General features: G+C 39.8%; 1 protein-coding gene across 2 annotated transcripts in view; it reads right to left on the bottom strand.

Annotated features, from left to right (window-relative positions):
• Positions 1-3,842: 3,842 nt before the first annotated feature.
• The window catches only part of GKAP1 (G kinase anchoring protein 1), a 30,516-nt gene continuing 14,784 nt past the window's right edge, over positions 3,843-19,574 (bottom strand). The window contains exons 7-12 of one of the 2 annotated variants that reach the window (XM_048504687.1): positions 15,131-15,283; positions 13,722-13,823; positions 12,047-12,110; positions 11,037-11,107; positions 6,906-6,983; positions 3,843-4,160 (exon numbers count right to left, since the gene is read on the bottom strand). In XM_048504687.1, the coding sequence (XP_048360644.1) occupies positions 4,113-4,160; positions 6,906-6,983; positions 11,037-11,107; positions 12,047-12,110; positions 13,722-13,823; positions 15,131-15,283 (516 nt within the window). In that variant the 3' untranslated portion in view covers positions 3,843-4,112. The remainder of the gene's footprint in view (positions 4,161-6,905; positions 6,984-11,036; positions 11,108-12,046; positions 12,111-13,721; positions 13,824-15,130; positions 15,284-19,574) is intronic. The other variant, XM_048504688.1, reaches the window with a different exon arrangement.

Below are 19,574 nucleotides of genomic sequence, written 5' to 3'. Positions count from 1 at the left end.
TTCGCCTCCGAGCGCAAGCGCAGCCTCAATAGAGGGCCCAGTCTGACTGCCTCAGGCCGGAAGTGCTGTTGGAGAAACAACTGTATGCGCAGACATCGGCTTCTTGATCATCTATCCTGGAGGCTTGGCTCGCTGGCCTCGCGTTGCTCCTTCAAGTTCTTTATGAACTTGTACTCTTTTAACGCAGTTTCATAGCACTACATAGACTATTGCTGGCTAGGTACCACTAGGTTTCCGGCAGCGGTTCTGCTTGCATACTGTTGATGGGGACTTCCTCGCCCTCAGTGGAACTTGCTTCTGAATCAAAAGCTCTGTGTATTCATACTTTTGACTGCAAAAAGATTCCTAAAGTTCCTGCTTATTTTTTTAAGAACGCAGACTATGCATGAGTCTACTAAAATAACCACAAACTTCAGAATCCCTTTAAAACGGGTATTTCATATCTTTTCAGATTGTGCTAATTTCAGTTTCAGACCTGCATCTTCTCATACACAGAGCTGTAGTGATGACAAACAGGTGTGTACATGTTAAGGAAATTCCGTTTACATTAGCAGGCTTAACATTTTCAAATGTAATTTTCAATTCTGTTGTAAACTACATTGACAGCCATGGAAGGCAGAATAGAAACATTTTAAAGAAAAATTACTGAATATAAATACAGGCATGTAATGAAGAAAAGTTCTCTTGCTAACTGGAAGGGGGTTGGGGCAGAAATTCATAAAGAATTGCCCTGTGGGAGCAAATTAGTGATTAAAAAGATGCACAGAGCAAATGGCTCAGGGAAAACCTAATAACATGGTTGGTGGGTATTTTGGAAGGGGTTTGGCTGGTAATTATATAGGGAACGAGTCAGGATAAGGTTACCCAAGCAGAACTGGATTAGTTTGGGTGATAAATCTCTTTGCAGCAGGAAACATGAGTCAAAGGCAACAGTGCTTGCAACAGGAGGAGAGGTGTGCTAAGTGGAAGTGGATTGGAACAGTCCTTCAGTGCCAGGTAGAGACAGTTTGTAAATTAAGGACATTAAAAGATGACATTAGACTACCAGTTGTAGTACCGGTAAATGCGACAGGATGACAAGGATATAATGCATCACGACAGGGTAAGATTCAAACAACCGATGAGGGTCAATATTATACATATTTTGGCCAACGTATATGTGAAGATGGGCGTAAGATGGGAGCATATTAACCCAGGAAGTAGTATTTTAGGGTTAACATGTTGGTTAGAAAAATCTATGAATGTAACAGGGCTTATTGTGAGGGAAATGCAAGAAGAAATTGAAGAACTATACCAAGATATGTTACAAAACAGACTAGCTATAGATTATTTACTGGCCGCAAAAGGAGAACTTTGTTAGATCTTAAAAGGGCCTGTAAAATTACTTATAATTGTTTAAATAAAACAGTTCAGGGACAATTACAAGATTTATTGATTATGGAGACATAATATAAAAGGAGAAGAATAGAGTCCATTGGACTGGTTCACCAGCTGGCTGCTAGATCTTTTTTGGTTAAAAGGAATAATAGGGATATCTGTCTTCATAATAGCAGTAGGGTTTATTTTTTGTATTTGTATTCAATGCTTACCTGCTTGTTTAGCAATCTGTAATAGTCTATTACCAGTCTGGAGTGCAAACCAATGAAAGGATCCATTTAATGATCCAGCTGGAATCCCTGCTTATAACAACAAAAATGTGGCTGTACTTCGAGGACAGGTTTATAATAGCTATTAAAGCTAACTGGAACTTATATTTAAAACTATAATAGGAGGCTTTGTCCATATCCTAATTTTCAGGGACATCTGGTTGGCACTGTGGGGAATAGGATGATAAATAGAACCAACAAGACTTTTATGTACTGGTGGGAGCTGGAAACTAGGATTTTCTCTTGCATTCTCTTTCTCCCTGCAAAACCTCACACTTAATAATAATTCAACATACTAAAGGGTTCTTATTTTTAATTTTATATTTAATATTATTCGACTCCTCCCCTGTTCTAGGAACTTTGTGTTCTCATACCAGTTATGCTGTAAGTACTTGTACCTGTTATTACAAGTTAGGGCAGACGTTCTTTGAAACCTCTGAGGTAGACTTAGCTTTCAGTTACCTTGCCTGGCACCCATTGCCCTCTATCCCTTTACGCAGTGGGTCACTTTATCAGGACATAGGATATTTGAATAATCCTTTCTGGGTTTTCTTCTATCATACCCTTTGTAATTATTTTAAGGTTATGAGTCTGTGTGTAACTAAACTGAGAGCTGAGTTGCAGAAAGAGTGGGGGTGAGAGGGTTATGCAATAGCATACATCACTGAGTGTTTGCTGATATATTCAGTGCATAACTGATTGAGTATGTCTTCAGAGATGCACACTGCAATGGTGGCTGTTGACATTACTGGTTTATTTAAAGCATTTAAAAACTGTTTTCCCTTTCATTCAAAGAAGTTGCTACAGACTCTAGGGGAGTGGTCTGACATATAATCATGTCTTTAACTTGGGCTGATTCCGCACATGCAGAATAAGGCACTTTCAAACTGCTTTCAGTGCTCTTTGAAGCTGTGCGGAATGGCAAAATCCACTTGCAAACAGTTGTGAAAGTGGTTTGAAAATGCATTATTTTGCGTGTGCGGAAGGGGCCTTAGTTTGTAATTCTATACTCCCTCAGGAGCTACATTTACACTGGCATAAGCCCGACCTTCCCTGGCAATTTCTGTTGCACAACCTATGCTGTGAGATCCTTCGGCTCCAATGTACATGGCCATCTCGGGCCATCTCACACAGTTGCTTAATTGCTTCCTTTATGGTTCACTTCCTTGTATCAATCTAAGTCAAGCGCTCAGCATTTGGAGAAAATATGGAAAGCTATAAAATAGAGCTGAAAGTTAAGGTTGCCAACAGCTTGGAGAAAAAGAGTCTTGTTCCTTTAATAGAGGCTTAATAGATGCTATATACCAGGTAATGTTATTTACCGACATGCCATGAAAACTGCAGCTCCCCATTTCCACACTCCCACTTCCCTGACCTTCCACAAACTATTTATTTATTTATTTATATACCGCCCCATCCCCTAAGGCAGGGGTGGGCAACTATGGCCCTCCAGATGTTCGTGGACTACAATTCCCATCAGCCCCTACCAGAATAGCCAATTGGCCATGCTGGCAGGGGCTGATGGGAATTGTAGTCCACAAACATCTGGAGGGCCATAGTTGCCCATCCCTGCCCTAAGGGCTCTGGGCGGTGGACAACAAAATAATATTACATAGACGGCAATAACAATTGCAATAAAAATCAATATAGTTAGCATCATTAATTGTATTACTCAAGAGGGCTTTTCTTCAGAGGCAATAAAGTTGCATTATGCTAAATGATTCTCAACGTTATTTAGAAAAATGGCAACTGTGGTCTATATTACTTTAAGCCTCTATTAAAGAGATAAGACATCTCCAGGTCTGTTGACAACTCTAGCTGAAAGTAATTACGAAAAGGAATTCTATGGCCTTAATCATCTCAGAGTTAGTATGGTGTAGTGGTTAAGGTGTTGGGCTAGGACCTGGGAAACCCAGGTTTTAATCCTCAATTGTAAAATGGAAACTTGCTTGGTAACCTTGAGCTATTCACATACATTCTCAGCCCTGATCCTGGCTATATTAGGATGGGAAACCTCCAAGGAATACCATGGTTGTGACACAGTGAAAGCGATACCAGACAACCTCTGAATATCCCTTGCCTTGAAAACCCTACAGCAGCATCATAACTCAGTTGTGACTTATCAGCAAAAAAGAAAAAAAAATCTCATACCTGATTAATGCTTTTAACCTTATGGAAACTGAAGACATAAGGACATACAAATAACCAACGTTTATTGGCAGATGAAAAACTAAATACACCATTAGCACAAAATTTGAGCTCAACTATAATACTAGTTTCCAGCTTCTCTTCTTTACACTATAAGTGCAATGTATACTCAGAATGTTAGTCAATTAACGTCTTGCTGTCAACCCCCCAAAAAACTGCATAGTTAAGCAGTAGGTACAAATATACACTTTTGCAAAACCCCTGAAGATCAAGATTCCATTTTTATTTTATTTTTCTCTGAAGCTTGTACAACCGTGATCACCTGCACTGGTCAGACTCTGAATTTCTTTTCCCTTTTCTTCCACCCTATAAGAGAGAACACTGAATTATTGAAAAGCTGAGTATCACCAAAACGAGCAGAATGAATCAAGATAGCATACTATCACAAGCAGGAGACCAAATTTAGAACACTGTAATTTAGTTTTCTGAAATACAGTTTGTAATGATTTAAAATATTGTTTCTTTAAATTGAGAGACAAGTTGTAGAAGGAAGGAGGGAGAAAGGGGGATTAGAGAGCAAGATGATTGGTTGACATGAGATTGTGCCAAGTCTGTGCTGAACAGAGAGAATGTGTGTAAAAAACTTGGGAGAGAGACAGTAATCTGAGCTAAACTGGGAGGGAGAGTCAGTCTGTGCTAAACTGTACTGAGAAAAGAGAGGCTGTCTGTGCTAAAGCTTTGGTGTTATATGAAGTGTAGAATTGCCAAAGAAATAGGAATAAACATTGTGAGACTAGAAATGGAGCCAAATCCTATGGTCTCAGAGATGTAAAGGAGCGAGAGAGTGGATTGATGCAAAGTGAAAGTCGCCTCAACAGATGTTGTTGCCTCGTTTTATTTGTTGTAAATTATTTCTTGAAACGTTTAAGCTAAAGAACGTATACAAATAAACTTTTAGTTTGTTAATGCAACCCAGAATCCCACACTAGTAATTTCCCTCAAGACCATGTAGTCCTTTGAAACTGCTATAAAGCTCAGGCACACTACTTCAGGAGAAATTATAAAGGGGTTTGGAATTAAATTCCTGGTGGCAGCAAAATATAGAGAAAGAAAGGGGGAAATATTATTTTGCACCTATTATATATATTTATTTGTAAAGAGATAAGAGTGGGCATCGCAGTTGTTTCACAATATAATTTTAGGATGTACAAATGCAATTCTAAGGAAAGTTACTCCAGTCTACGCTCATTCATTTCAGTGGGTTTAGACTAGAGTAAGAATAGGATTGTATGGTAAATAACTTTTTCACAAGGTAATAGTTTAAACAATATGCAAACTATGTAACAAAAGATACATGAATATAAATGACCGGCAGATACTAAAGATAGTTTGCAGTGTATTTGTTGGCTATGTATTTTTCACTCTGACAATTAAAATAAAGCCCATCTACAACAGTTAAGACTAGTCAGTGAAGCACCTGGCTACAAATATTCACATTCTGGATTGATTTCACTATAGCAAGCAATAAAATAGCTGGCTCTGTACAGGAGCATAGATACTACGGGGACATGTAGGGACAGATGTCCCGGGCGCCCACCATTTGATCACATGGGGAGGCGCAGAAAAATTTGGGTTCGTTTGTATTTTTAAATATATTTTAGTGTTTTTACTTTGTCGGCCAGCAGGGGGGGGCAGTTTTTAGGCTAGCGGCACCAAAATTTCAGGCTATCATCAGGTGACACTCCTGATGATACCAGCCAGGTTTGGTGAAGTTTGGTTCTGGGGATCCAATGTTATGGCCCCCAAAGGGGTCCCCCCATCCCCATTGTTTCCAATGGGAGCCAGTAGTAGATGGGGCTACCCTTTTTGAGAATCTGAGCTCCATAGATTAAAAAACATTGAAAGTATTGTCGAAGACTTTCACAGCCGGATTCAACTAGTTGTGGTGGGTTTTCCGGGCTGTGTGGCCGTGGTCTGGTAGATCTTGTTCCTAATGTTTCGCCTGCATCTGTGGCTGGCACCTTCAGAGGTGTATCACAGAGAGAAGTCTGTTATAAGAGAAGTCTGGACAGCGTATAACAGACTATGAATTGCTGGCATAGCTTATGCATCCCGGCATTATGGCCCTCACCCAGACAGAGCAAGCATAAACTATGCTCATCAGTCAATGTCATTTTGGCACCACACTGAGTGTATTTTTGAACAAGGTCTTCTGCTCCATATCTATTTTCTGCCACTCCCTTACACTTTTGTGAGAAAGGGAGAATGAAATTAGTACTCTAATACAGTTACTCACAACTTTGCATGCAATAAAGCTCTCACATGACCAATCCTAGTTGTGGCAAAGAAGGAACAGAGGGAAGGGCACTCTGCCATTGGGCATGTCATCACTGAAGGAAAAAAGGTCACAAGGCATGTTTAATGGCAAGAGCGCCCTCTGGTATGGAAGCTCAAGATTGATCTGTTGCTGACCTGTGAAGGCACAGTCCCAATGTGTGGACTGCACAGAAGACCGATGGAGAATTGCTGAAAATTACTGAGCATTTTTTCTGCTCAAGCTATTGTAAAAATGCACTATTCTTATGAAATACTTGGAAACAGACAAAACACTCTGTCATGCTGTTTCATAAGGAGATTCAAAATCTGGAAAACAGGTAGCTTTCCCCAAAGTAATGTTTCGCACACTTCTTCAGCAACATTCCAATGAATGGGTCTTTACTTCAAAGAATCAACCTGCAAAGGATTGTGCTTATATGATTTATACAATTAAATACTTTGAAACCATAAATAGGAAAGATACAGATTGTGATGGAGGTATTGTGCAAATAATTATAAAAGGTATGACACAATTTTTAAATATTAAGGTAGAGAAGAAAAAGAAGTATCAGTATAAGTAAACTGCAGAAAAAATAAGAATTTTAGTCTATATTGCTGAAACATGAAGCAAAAAACTATTCACATAAGTGCTGAACAATATTAATTGCACTGAATCTTAAGAGAACGTTGTTTAAATTTGCTTTAAAAATTCTTCAAAGAAAAACACACCAAAACTAAAGGATTTTTTAAAATCAAAGATATGTATGTTTAAATACCTCATACAGTCCATATTACCTGATATTTGGTTAATTCTGCTTGCAGAGTTTTCACTTTAGATCTTTCTTGCTCCAATGCAGCATGAAGAGAAGTCACCTGGAACAAAAATAATGCTCACTGAGAACAAGCATAATTTTCTAAACAGAGGCACCTGAAGCCCTTTCCATAGTATTTTAATGATCTTTTTTTTAAAAAAAGACACACATAAAGGAAAAAAACCCCACACAAACCAAAAACCAAACAAGCAAAAAAGAAAAAGGTACACAGAAAAAAATATTTTTTAAAGTATGTTAAAAGGCTCCCCATTTCATCTCCACCAAATAGAAACACACTTAAACATTTTATAAACATTCTCATAAAAAACTTAAAGTACTTCAATTAGCATTAGTACATTTGAGACCCCTTTAACCACATTTCTCCAGGGCCGGAGCGAAGGGGAACTGCGCCCGGGGCACACGTGTGCCCTGCGCCTGTACTGCCACGCACCCAGTGTATCATGCACCCCCCGACCCCTTGGCACTACACCGCTGCATTTCTCCCATTGTTCCATTTACATATTGTACTCAAATTATATACCCCGTTTTGTCATACAGTCTTTCACTTTTTTTCTTTTTCAAATCTCAACAAAAGCTTATACAGAGTTGCACTCACCTGTAACTGTAGTTCATCGAGTAGGCTTCTGTGCAGGCCAGCCACAGTCTGTTTAGAAAGTTTCTTCAATCTTCTGTTGCTAGGTAAAAAGGCACTCCCTCCCCTCCCCCAGCGGCTGTGCAAGGAGTTTCCCACCCAAACAGTGACATGGTGGGAGGGGTAGGAGTGCCATTACCGCCAGATGTGGCCACAGCCAAAACCAAGCAACCAAATACAAACTGAACCAAGCAACCAAATACAAAGCTGTAGCAGGGTAGGAGGATGGGATGTGTGCCTGCATAGAAGCCCACCCGATTAACTATAGTTACAGGTAAGTGCAACTCTATTTCATCCTTGTGGGCATTCTGTGCATTCTGTGCAGTCCCACATTGGGAGACTAGAAAGCAAGACACAAACAGCAAGTAGATAAGTATCATATTTGAAAATTGCATACAGAACAGCCCTCCCCAAAGTAGTATCCCTGCAAGAACCTACATCAATTGCATAATGTTTAACAAACGTAAACTCAGAGGACCAAGTGGTTGCCTTGTGAATATCAATAATGTCTACCCTAGACAACCAGGCCACAGTGACAGCTACCACCCTAGTGGAATGGGCCCTGAGGTACAAAAGGGCAACCACTGCTGCTGCATCATATACCATGTGAATGGCCTTTCCGAATCCAATGGGATAGTGTCTGAGAAGACACAGGAGAACCTTTGCAGGGACCTCTAAAACAGACAAACAAACCATCAGTTCCATGAAAGCAGGAAGTCTTGTGCAAGTAATATAACAATGCTCTGCAGGCATCCAAGTTTTGTAAAGCCTCCTCAGATGTGGAGGCAGGGTCAGGAAAAAACACTGGCAGAAGAACATCCTGTGAAACATGGAACTGTGAAGCAACCTTTGGTAACTGGGTAAGACGAGGGCATAACACCACCTTGTTAGGGTGGAATTTGAGGAAGAGAGTATTAGAGCGCAGGGCTTGAAGATCTCCAACCCACCTAGGCGAAGTGACTGTGACCAGGAATGCCATTTAATAGGAATGCACAGCCAGATCTCAGGAGAATAGCTGTTCAAAGAGATGTCTCATCATGGCAGTGAGAACTAGTCAAGCTCCATTGAGTGAGCGGCCTGCTACAGGAAGGATGCAAGTTGCTCAGTCCCTTAAGGAACAGTTTCACCACTGGGTGGGAGAAAGGGAAGATGATTTGAAGCCTACATGGAAAGCCGAAATAGCCGATAAGTGAACCTTGATGGGGGACAAAAATAAACCTCTGTCCAGCAAGAACAGTAAGTATTCAAAAACAAACAACCCTCTCGTGCTGAATCAGCCAAGCTTTTAGTTTGAGGGAGGCTACATCTGGGTAGTGGAAATGGTCCAGTTGAAGGAGGTCTGGAATAGGTGGAAATGTGTAGCATATCCCTCAAGAAAGGGAATGTGTGGCATATTCCTCGAGAAAGAGTAGTACAGGAAACCAAGGTCTTTTCGGCCATGCCGGGGCTATCAGAAAGGCAGAGAACTGATCTGCCTGGACCATTACCACCACCTAGCCCAGTACAGTGAAGGGTGGGAAGATGAACAGGAAGACACCTGTCTAGGCAAACTGGAAGGCACGAATGGCGGTGTAAACCCACAGCCAAGCAACACCAACAGAAGATTGAAAAAAGCTTTCTAAACAGACCGTGGCTGGCCTGTACAAACACAGTCCCAATGTGGGACTGCACAGAATGCCCATAAAGATGAAATACAATGAAATCTTGTCATACAGTCTTTCACTTGTTCTTTTCAAAGCTCAACGAAAGTTCATACATGTTAACAATAACATGATTAGCGTTTGAACACAACTCTACCTCAAATTTAGTCTTAGAATGTTCAAAACCTTAGGACCTTTGATCTATTTCAAATCTTTCTAATAATAATTGTGTATAAATCCCTTCTGTCATTAATTATTCTCTTACTTTCGTTTTACATTCCCTATGTGAGAAATCTAAAATAACGCAATATGTTATCCATCTATTTTCAAATATAATTTCTCATTTGAATAAGGCTTCTGATGGTGAGAGCCGCATGTGTTTTTTGACAGTCTACATTTAAACGTATCCCATACTCTCAGAATGGCATGCCTAATATAACGATTATTAAAATCCTTATTGACTTTAACTTTCTCAAACTATAGATAAGTATACCATCCAAATCTCAAATTGGATCCCTCTAAATAAAGCAATCTTCTATTTTTCAGTGTAACCCATTCGTTCATCCAAACCAAATAGCACAGAGCAAAATATAATTTCAAAATGGGTAAACCTAGACCTCCTCTCTCCTTTGAAACTTGCAAGATTTTAATCCAAGGCTATTGTCTTTGCCAGAGTAAATTTGATATATCCTTCTCCCATTGTTTAAATGGAGTATCACCTTCCAACACTAGTATTGTTTGAAACAAAAATAGCATTTCTGGTAATACATTCATCTAAATCATGGGTCGGGAACCCGCGGCTCATGAGCCGCATGCGGCTCCTTCCCGCTTGTACTGTGGCTCCCGGAACGGCTGCCCCTTCCAGAGGCGTACCAGGTCCAAATGGTGCCTGGAGACAAAAAAACCCTCCGGGCACCCCCCTGCGGAGTTTCGCTTACTCACGAGTAAGCACTGCAGCGCTTACTCATGCAGCCTGGCCTCCTCAGCAGCCACCCCGACTTACCGAGGCTAGCTCCAAGCTGCCACTCCAGGCAGCCAGCCAGCCTTTATGACTTTCTTAAAGAGGCAATGTAGGGGTGAGCCTGCAAACCCGGCAGAGCTTCAGACAGAGCACAGGAATGCCTGCGCCATCTGTTGCCCTCTGGGCAAGCATCCTCACCGGTCACAAGACCCCCGTGACTCACAGGTCACAAGATGTCCTGGACAAAGGGACAAAAGGTACATACCCCCAGGTATGGATTAGGCCCAGACAGGAACGTTTCCTCTCGCACGTACGCAGCCCATGATTCATGTATTGTGCAACATTCTCCCGCTCTCCCGCCTTCCCAAAAACCCTAATAAAAGGTGCCAGGGACCGCCAGCTCGGCAGAGTAGCCAGATCCACGGATCACGCTATATCGCCACTGGCTTCTTTCCACCGGATGATATTGCCGCGTCTCGCCTATTCCTTGTGTCGCCCGTAACAACTTCAAGGCAATTCCCCAAAAGATTGCTTAAAGGGGAAAGCAATCTTTAATCAATCTTTGGATGATTGCCCTTTTAAGAAAGTCACATAGAGACTGGCTGCCAGAAGCCGAGCCTCAGAGCCTGCCGTGGGAGGGTAAGTGAGGGGGAGGAGGGGAATGACGGCCAGCTGGCCAGTTGGCAGGGGGGGGTAAGGGGGGGCAGGAGCCTGTTTGTGGTACAGCTTCTGATTTTGATAACATGAAATACTATGGAATGAGTGTTATAGAGAAATTTTAAAAACATCTATTTTCGTTCATATACATTTATTCTGATTATTTAGATCTAATGTGTTGTTTTTAAATACAGAGATCTTTACCTGTAAAGTCAGCTCATTCTTAATACTCTGAGATTCATCAACCTGAAGGAGTATTTCAGCTTTATCTTTCACTAAAATATTAAACAAAGAAAAGTTTAGATTCAGTAGCCTTGACACCTTGAAAAATACTGCGGTTATCCAGTACTTGATAGGCGACATTCAGCTTCCTCTCATAAACTGTGAAGGCCTCCCCTAAATAAAAAACTAGATTTGTCTTTGGCTGATTCCGCATGGGCCAAAAACAGCAGTGTGAAAATGGTGTGAAAATGGTGTAAAAGAGTTTAAAACGGTGTAAAAGGGTTTATACTGTTTTCACAGTTTTCACACACCACTGTTTTTGGCCCATGCAGAATCAGCCTTAGTGTGATAGAGCCAAGTTCATCTCCTTTTCTACTATCTGCAAATCCACCTTGTACTCTGGTGGTCTGGACAGAAAGCCAGAAACAACCAGTCAAGGTTCTTGGAACATTTGGAGGGAGAAAGGAAAGGGAGAAGCAGATGGGGAAAGAGGTATTTAATGGAGGTTTGATAGGGTTTAGCGGTTTCTTTAGTAGGGTAGAGATCTTGCTCTGTCTTGCTCTGAGTTGAAAGTAAACTGTTCAGTGTGATAGCCTGCTGTGAGAGTAACATGTATATATATAGTCTTTCTGGGTGACTGAAAAGCTGTTACAAAATCAATACATGCTACCATCATAATAACAGTGGTGCTGGGCAGTATGGGGCTTGCCAAGCAAAATATTATAGTACCTGCTCCTGCCACTCCAAACTAGAACACTTACTGTTTCCAAAACAGTTTCTGGTAGGTAGCCATGTTGGTCTGCCCTAGAAGATGAAGAGAGTCCAGTAGCATTTTTGAGGCCAACAGCTTTGACTCTCAAAAGCTTATATTCTGAAAATCTTGTTGTTCTTTGAAGGAGATACTGGACTTGAGCCTTAGTGCCCAAACAGTTTTAGACATCTTCTTAGAATGAAATTTGTAAAAGAATACTTCATTTAAAAAAAAAACTTACTTTCACCTTCCTGTAGCATTTTCAACAGCTGTGCATTTCGTGCTTTGACTTCTTTATACTTTGCCTAAACATTTTTTAAAAACCAATTAATATAAATGGTGTATTGCTACATGGTTTGAAAAACAGAGTTTTCATTTTAAAGTTGTACATTAAATCACTAATTAATGCAGTGGTTCTCAACCTGGGGGTCGGGACCCCTTTGGGGGAGTCAAACGACCTTTTCACAGGGTCTCTGCATCAGTGTTCTCCATCTGTAAAATGGATAAATGTTAGGGTTGGGGGTCACCACAACCTGAGGAACTGTATTAAAGGGTCGCGGCATTAGGAAGGTTGAGAACCACTGAATTAATGGGAGACAATAATCAAAATATAGAATGGTTCAATATGACTATACACAAATAAAAACAAACTGACAGTTTTATTAATTCAACTGTTGTCTTGAATGACCAATTGATATTCTCCCTGTTCAAAATCCAAAAGATAAATTGCACAATGAACTATGCAGTTTGGATCAGCAACGTTTACAGCTAAAAGATCAATTGTATAAAAATGCTTAAGTTCATACTGTGTACATTTGTATGTATATATTTTCTTTAAATCAAGAGAGACTGTGTAAAGAATCTATAGAACGGGCATCTTTTGCATAATGTTTTATAGGGAGATGTTAGAAATGAAAATATAGATTCAGTGCCTTCAGAGGTAAACAATTCATTATATACTTAAGAAAGCTAAAATTACTAAGAAACCCATGCTCTGCTGGAAATGTAAATTAGAAAATGGCTCCTTCTTTCATCAATGGTGCGCTTGTAAGAAAATTAAGAAGTTTTGGACACCAATTCACATAGAGGTACAGAGTATGCTTAAAATAAAAATAAAATGTTCCCCAGAATTATACTTGCTGGGGATGTGTAATAGCATTACGGATATGGGTAAAAGAATAATATTTCAATATTTAGCAACAGCAGCTAGAATAGTTCTGGCTAAAAATTGGAAAAGTTCAATTATTCCATCTATATTTGATTGGAACATGAAGAAGTTAGAAGTGATTAAGATCTCGCAATTGACAGGACAGGAGGTGTTAGAAGAGAATTATAATACTAAAAATCAATGGGAACAATGGAAAATGTATATAAACAAGAAATACCATATCCAAAGCAAAGTATTTAAGTAAAAGTTACTAAATTAAAAATAGAGTACACACAGAAGGAAGTACAATTAAAGAGTAATGGATAGAATCGCTAAATTATTCTGAATGTGTTTTTTTCTCTGTTGTTTGACTATCTGTTATTAGTTAATAACTTGTGTGATATAATGATGTATCAATTTTTGTATATCTATCTATAATTTTGTTTCCTTTTCTTGTATTATTCTCAATTTTCTTTTCTATAATAAAGCATTTTTAAAAAAGAAAGTAAAAATGTTAAATGTTGTATGATATGCTAATATTAAAAGGGAGACTGCAATCAGGAAATGGAGAAGTCACTAGATGGAACGTAACATACACACATGAATACTTTAGAAGTGAATATGTCTTCAAATTGTCATCCTCTCACTAATACAGGCTGACAAAGTACATATTAATGAAACAATTTTGGGAAAAATGCTGCAAAAAGGCCATAGCATCTTTTCAGTTTTTGCTAACCTTCCTAATTTAGCACTGTTAGGGATTACTTACCTCCCACTGACTGATAACACTCTTTAGTTGCTGGATTTCTACATCTTTCTTTTCAAGTTCCAGCTTTAGTCTTTCCATTCTTCCATCCTTCAGAAAAAAATTCTTCAGATTAAAAAAAATACCATGAAAGTTAGGGGGACAGTAGCCACATTCATTGGTTAGAATATTATGGCAACTTACATGCTAGTATGTTTATGGTGTAGTCCTTTCTATCCCCATTGACTTCAAAGGACTTAGACAGGTTTAACTGTTCTTAGAATCACACTGTTACTCTAGCTTTTTGTGACCAAGAGCTGACTTATCATAAAGTGAACTCTAACCCATGAAAGCTTGGAATGCATTAGTCTTTAAGGTGCTTTTGTTTATCTCATACAAAGCTGAAGGAATATGAACCTTGTTTTAAAATTCAAAATATTTTACAAGTCACTTGAAACTACTGGCTCTCTTCACACCTTGTATTTCACAACACAATGTGCAATAAAACTGTCACATTTTCTGTGGGAACTAAAGTATACCACTTAGATCTTTCCTGACTCAAGGAAGTATCCCTGTCAAGCTATAATGGTGGATAAAGAAGTAGCCCCCCTAAATTGGACCTTAAATCATAGAACTTTGTGGTAAACTTCTATACTTGCAGAAGGCTTTAGAACTCCACCCTCAAATGTTGCAGCCAACATTCCCTGAAAGCTGTATGAGTGCATGGCCGTGTGGCCACTGTATCTGCTGTGCAGATAAGGGGCCTCCTGGCAGAGTAACTCTCTGAAGCAGCTCAGTTCCATGCAGCATTTGAGAAGTTCCATGCAACACTGAGGAACAATTACAGGAACTATTGATTGCTGCGCACACTTAAGGTGTCCAAGGTGTCTTAAGTAGCTGCTTGTGGTAATGGGGAACACATTCATATCCTCATATACATATCCATATATGCATTTTTTCTGACTAAAAGGCCTCTTTGCATTGTAGTACCAGAATTTAAGAACAAACACAGAAGAACAACTAATATGGCACAGTCCTCAGAGCATTGGACCAGGGCTATGAAAATAGGTTCATATTCCTGCTCAGCCATAAAACTCACTGAGTCACCTGTGGCCAATTATTTTCTTCCACAGGATTATCCGAAAGGATAAATTGAAGGGACAACCACATAAGCTTCCCTGATGTCCAGCAAGGAAGGGCAGGATAAAAATGTTATATGGATATCATACATTGTAAACTATCTCCATATGGACTTTTTACTTTGGGACTGAGTAAAACTATTACCTCTCCTTGCTAGATCATTCTCAGATCAAGAAATTCAATGGCCTCGTTATAACTCACAGTTATTTCTTCAGCAGATACATTATCCTCTACTACAGCTGTGTTCTTCAACGTATGTGGATTGTGCATTTAAGAATTTCTTTTTAACATGCCTGTGGGGGATCTCGAGATGTAGTGGTATCCATTCCATTGTGGTCTGTGATCTGTTCTCTTCTTTTCTCTTTAATAAGAATTTTGTGCACATCATCTTCCAGTCTATTGAAGAATCCTCCATCATGCAAGGCAGGATGTGAGGATCCCAATTCCTGTCAAGTATCAATGATTAATAATCAGTAAAAACAATTCAACAAATTAAGCAATAAATATAATTATTTTTTAAGTCTCTGCATGGAACTCAACAGAATTTAATATTTCATTAGAAGTTTCCCTTTCCTTCCCAAGTCTAAATCTCACCTTAAAGCAGGTTCATTAGAACATTCATCTAAAAATTAGGTAATTACAAAAACATTAAACATGTTAAAACTTAAATTTCGTAATGCCTTGACAATTAGTTTCATTGTCATGCCCTTGTCATGCAGCAAGACACACTGTTTCTGTACTGCAGAGACCTGATCCAGCAGGGGGCCGAGCGGTCGCTCTTCGTTGAGCTCCTCCACCTTTTAAAGATAAGTTTTAAATTTCTCCTACCCTTTGTAGTTTTATCTCTTAGTATTTAGCACTTTCTTTTAATTTAGAGCTTTCTACTGCAATTTTGTTGAGAGAGACTATATTAAAGAACCTTCTGAGTTGATATTTTAAAACCAGGCTAAAATCCACAATACTTTAATAATAGCAATGCTGACTAATGAGTCTGTTTCCCTTTTGTTTTTAAAACAATTTGTGTACTTCTGAAGCCTGGAGCTTCCCTATCATCAGGTGTGGTTGAACTGCTGGTTTTATTTTATCTTTATTTTTTATTTTCTTGGCTCAACCAGAGTGTTTGAGGGCTTTTTTGCTGGCTCATTCCTCATTCCCTGACCAGCTGGTGTGGAGACGCCAATTTCCCCTATTCTCAGCTAAAAGCCTTGAGACTTCTACTAGTTTTTTTAGGTTTTTTTAACACCAGCTGTTAAGGTTCTGTTTTATATTATATATTTTAATGAACTTCTGAAGTTTAATGAACTTTTGAAGTTTGCTCTTAAGCCTTTTAGCTACTTAGTATTTTTTACCAGCCTTTGGCTGCCTTAAGCCGCCTGTTTTAGCTTAGTGTAATTAATTGCTCCTGTGCAAATATTTTACTCATTGTCTGATTGTTTTACGGCTGCTATCTAAAATGAAGAACGGGAGGAAACGGTACCTTTCATCCCCACACTCTCCATGCCAGAAGTCTAGTGAACAGACTAAAATTGACCAGTTTTTCACCGACAATTCTCCAGTGGAGGCACTAATTGAGGGATTAACACTATCAAATAGATTTGCTCCATTGGAAGCTAACCTGGAGCTGGAGGATATGTTTCCTAGCCCTGCAGAAGAAGTTTTTGCAACAAGCCCATCTCCAACTGGTTTAGGAAAACAGGATGCTTTAATCCCAAGTTTACAAAAGCCTCCAAATAAGAATAAAGAACTAACAACACATGACAATTTATACATTCGACAGGAACTTTTCTCTAATGAGTTGATTTTAATTTCAAAACTCTTGACTCATACTTTTAACAAATGTTACCACCCTGGGGCTAAGTTAGACTTGATCTCCCATCAAATTTTAAAGACACAAGCTTCAGGAAATGGATCTGACGCAGTAGCTCCCTTTTATTCAGACACTGCCCATTGGCCTTCAAGGCCTACACTCCACCCGCAGCTAAAACTAGTTAATATGAATTCGTTAATTTTGCAAAAAGAGCGAAAGTGGTGTTGTATATTGGACATTCCAAGCTAAACCAAAATAGGTGGTCAAATTATAGTGCAATTAGGTTCTCTTTGAGCCAGTTGTTAGGAGTGTGCTCCATACAAGATTCAGTTGACTTCATATGAATACTTGCCCCCTGTGGATTACTATAAAAGAATTGCCCTAACTTTTAGCACATCTAAAATGCCTTCACTATTGTTGAAACATCGCCACTTTTTTTCCAGAAGGTATGATATTAAAATTATGCGTCTCTTTAGGAATACTACTATTCACAGACTCATTGAGGACACCCATGCTACACCTGACAAGAGAGAAATGCAAATTCAAAGGAGTTCAACAAAGCCACTGCTGTTGGAAACCCTAACAAAACTGACACTCTTTTCAGAAGCTTTTACCAAAGGAATCAAAGAACTAGCGGTTGAGTGGAAGCAACTTGAGATGTCCCTGAATGAAATCCACTCTTCCCACCAACATATCCTTGAGGAAGTGGAGGATGTTTTATACCACTCCTGCTCCCAATTCTGTTCCAGAGGCATAGGGGGATGTATTGTACTCTGGAAATTCCCCTTCTTGCCCAACCTTACTTGCCTATAATCCTGCAATTCAAAGTTACTGTTCTCCAGATAACTCTCCTAATGAAGCAAATTGTGTGCCCATAAGTAAAGGGGGGACTGCCAGTCAGGCTAAAGGCAACCCTTATTCAACCAGCCCTACTACAAAGGCCTTGAGGCTGCACCTCGCCAAGAACACAGACCACCCTATTACAATGCCAGAGCCTGTGTCAAAGCCACCCACAGCAGCTCACGGTGAAACACATTGTTCCCCAACAAATACTGATCTTACTCCAACACCTATCCAGGCGGCTACCTCTCTAGCACTTGAGAATGTATATCAGCAAACCTCCCCCTTACATTGGGAGGTAGACCTCAGGTCCACAAATGTACTGGATAAAGATACTCTCCTAAAAACTCCAAAGAAATCTTGGTTCGAGGAACTGAAAGAGCTGAGGATGACCCCACATCAATCAACAGAAGCCCACCCAAACATCAGCATCCCTCTGTCAAAGGAGGTTACTACGTCTCAGAAGACAGATCAGGTTATAGATAATAACAGATCATCTGGGATTTCCATTCAAGTACCGATTGAAATACATGCATTTAAGAGCTTCTTGGATAATACAACTCAGCCAAGCCCCACCAAAGAGATTATAATTGACTATTCTTCCACGGCTTCAGATACACATACCCCCATGCCAGACCCGATTAGGCTACAAGGTAATGGATGTGTGGTCCAAAATGACCACGAAATTACAACCATAGACCAATCTCAGTGACGCCAACCCTTATCAAAATCTCTTAGCCAATCTGGGACCAACACAGCATGGGGTGAAGTATCTCCAAATCCAAGTCACAGAAGAGATGTGATTTCCCTCATCTCGTGGAATATAAAATGATGGATCAAGAAATGCGATAATCGTGGATTTCCTCACTTATCTACAAAATTTACGCTTATAGCCTTACAAGAAACTTGGTCCAATTCAGAGCTTGCCTTAAATGGCTACCAACAATACTCTCTTCCTGCTACAAGAGTATCCAAGTTTGGTCGTTATTCTGGAGGACTTTCACTATTTGTAGCCAACAGCATCAAAGCAACTCCTCTCGACTCATGTCCCCCTCTTGCACAGGCTGTTTTGGTAGAGGGGGAGCTCTTCACATGATTATAGTGAACTTGTATATACCTGCTGGATTGACACGAGACTCCTTAATCAACACATGGAGTAGGATATCATCATTTGTAGAAAATTTAGAAAATAAACAACCATCTACGGAGGTGATCCTGGTAGGCGATTTTAACGCCAGAGTGGGTACGGACCTTTCTACCACTTTGGCCCATTTGAATCAGGAGGATGATCTCGTATAGCTTCTTCTAACCCCAACTCTTCGCCTCAAAGGACTCTCTCGCGGAATGCTGCAGGAATTCAGTTAATCAAATTTGCCATCAAATTTAACAAATTATGGTTAAACGGCCTCAAGTGCTATAGGAATGCAGATAGCTTTACCTTGGTAAACTCGCTCGGTGCTAGCGTGATCGACATATCTTAATATCCCCCTATCTACACTAGTGTGTCACATCTTTTAGCGTTGGGGACTTATTGCTAAGTGATCATCTTCCACTCAATGTAACTTTTCATTTGAGGTAAAGACTAATACAGAGGACCCCACCAACTTTAGGCATCAGAAAATAACATGGTCACCTCAGGTGGCAGCTGCTACAGAAACACTACTTAGCTCTTTTACATTTAATAAATTAAAAGAGAATATATTACAGGCTGACACACCAGAACGTGGAATACATCACTTTGAACAACTAGTTTCAAATTTAGCAGGGGAACTTCAAGCCGTCTCCTCGCCCAAACCTAACGCTGTAAACGGTCATAGAGAATGGTTTAATCGCTACTGTATTGCATTTAACAACTTAATATGCTCATTCTACAGAAGTTACCAAGCAGCACAGGTGAGGAAAAGCTACTCAGCAATATAACCCAACTGAAAAGGATTTTCAAATTATGGTACAATGGAAACGTAAAAAATCAATTCGAACAGCAGGGGAACAACTATATCAAGCCACTTTAACAAATAACATTAAGCAATTCTGGCAGATCATAAATCGAAGGGCCCAAACGTGCAGTATCCAGTTGCCCCATATTTCAC

Source organism: Sphaerodactylus townsendi, linkage group LG07, assembly GCF_021028975.2.
Source record: "Sphaerodactylus townsendi isolate TG3544 linkage group LG07, MPM_Stown_v2.3, whole genome shotgun sequence".
Classification (NCBI taxonomy): Eukaryota; Metazoa; Chordata; class Lepidosauria; order Squamata; family Sphaerodactylidae; genus Sphaerodactylus; species Sphaerodactylus townsendi.
Note: the sequence above shows the minus strand (reverse complement) of the source record. Positions and strands in the feature narration are given on the sequence as shown.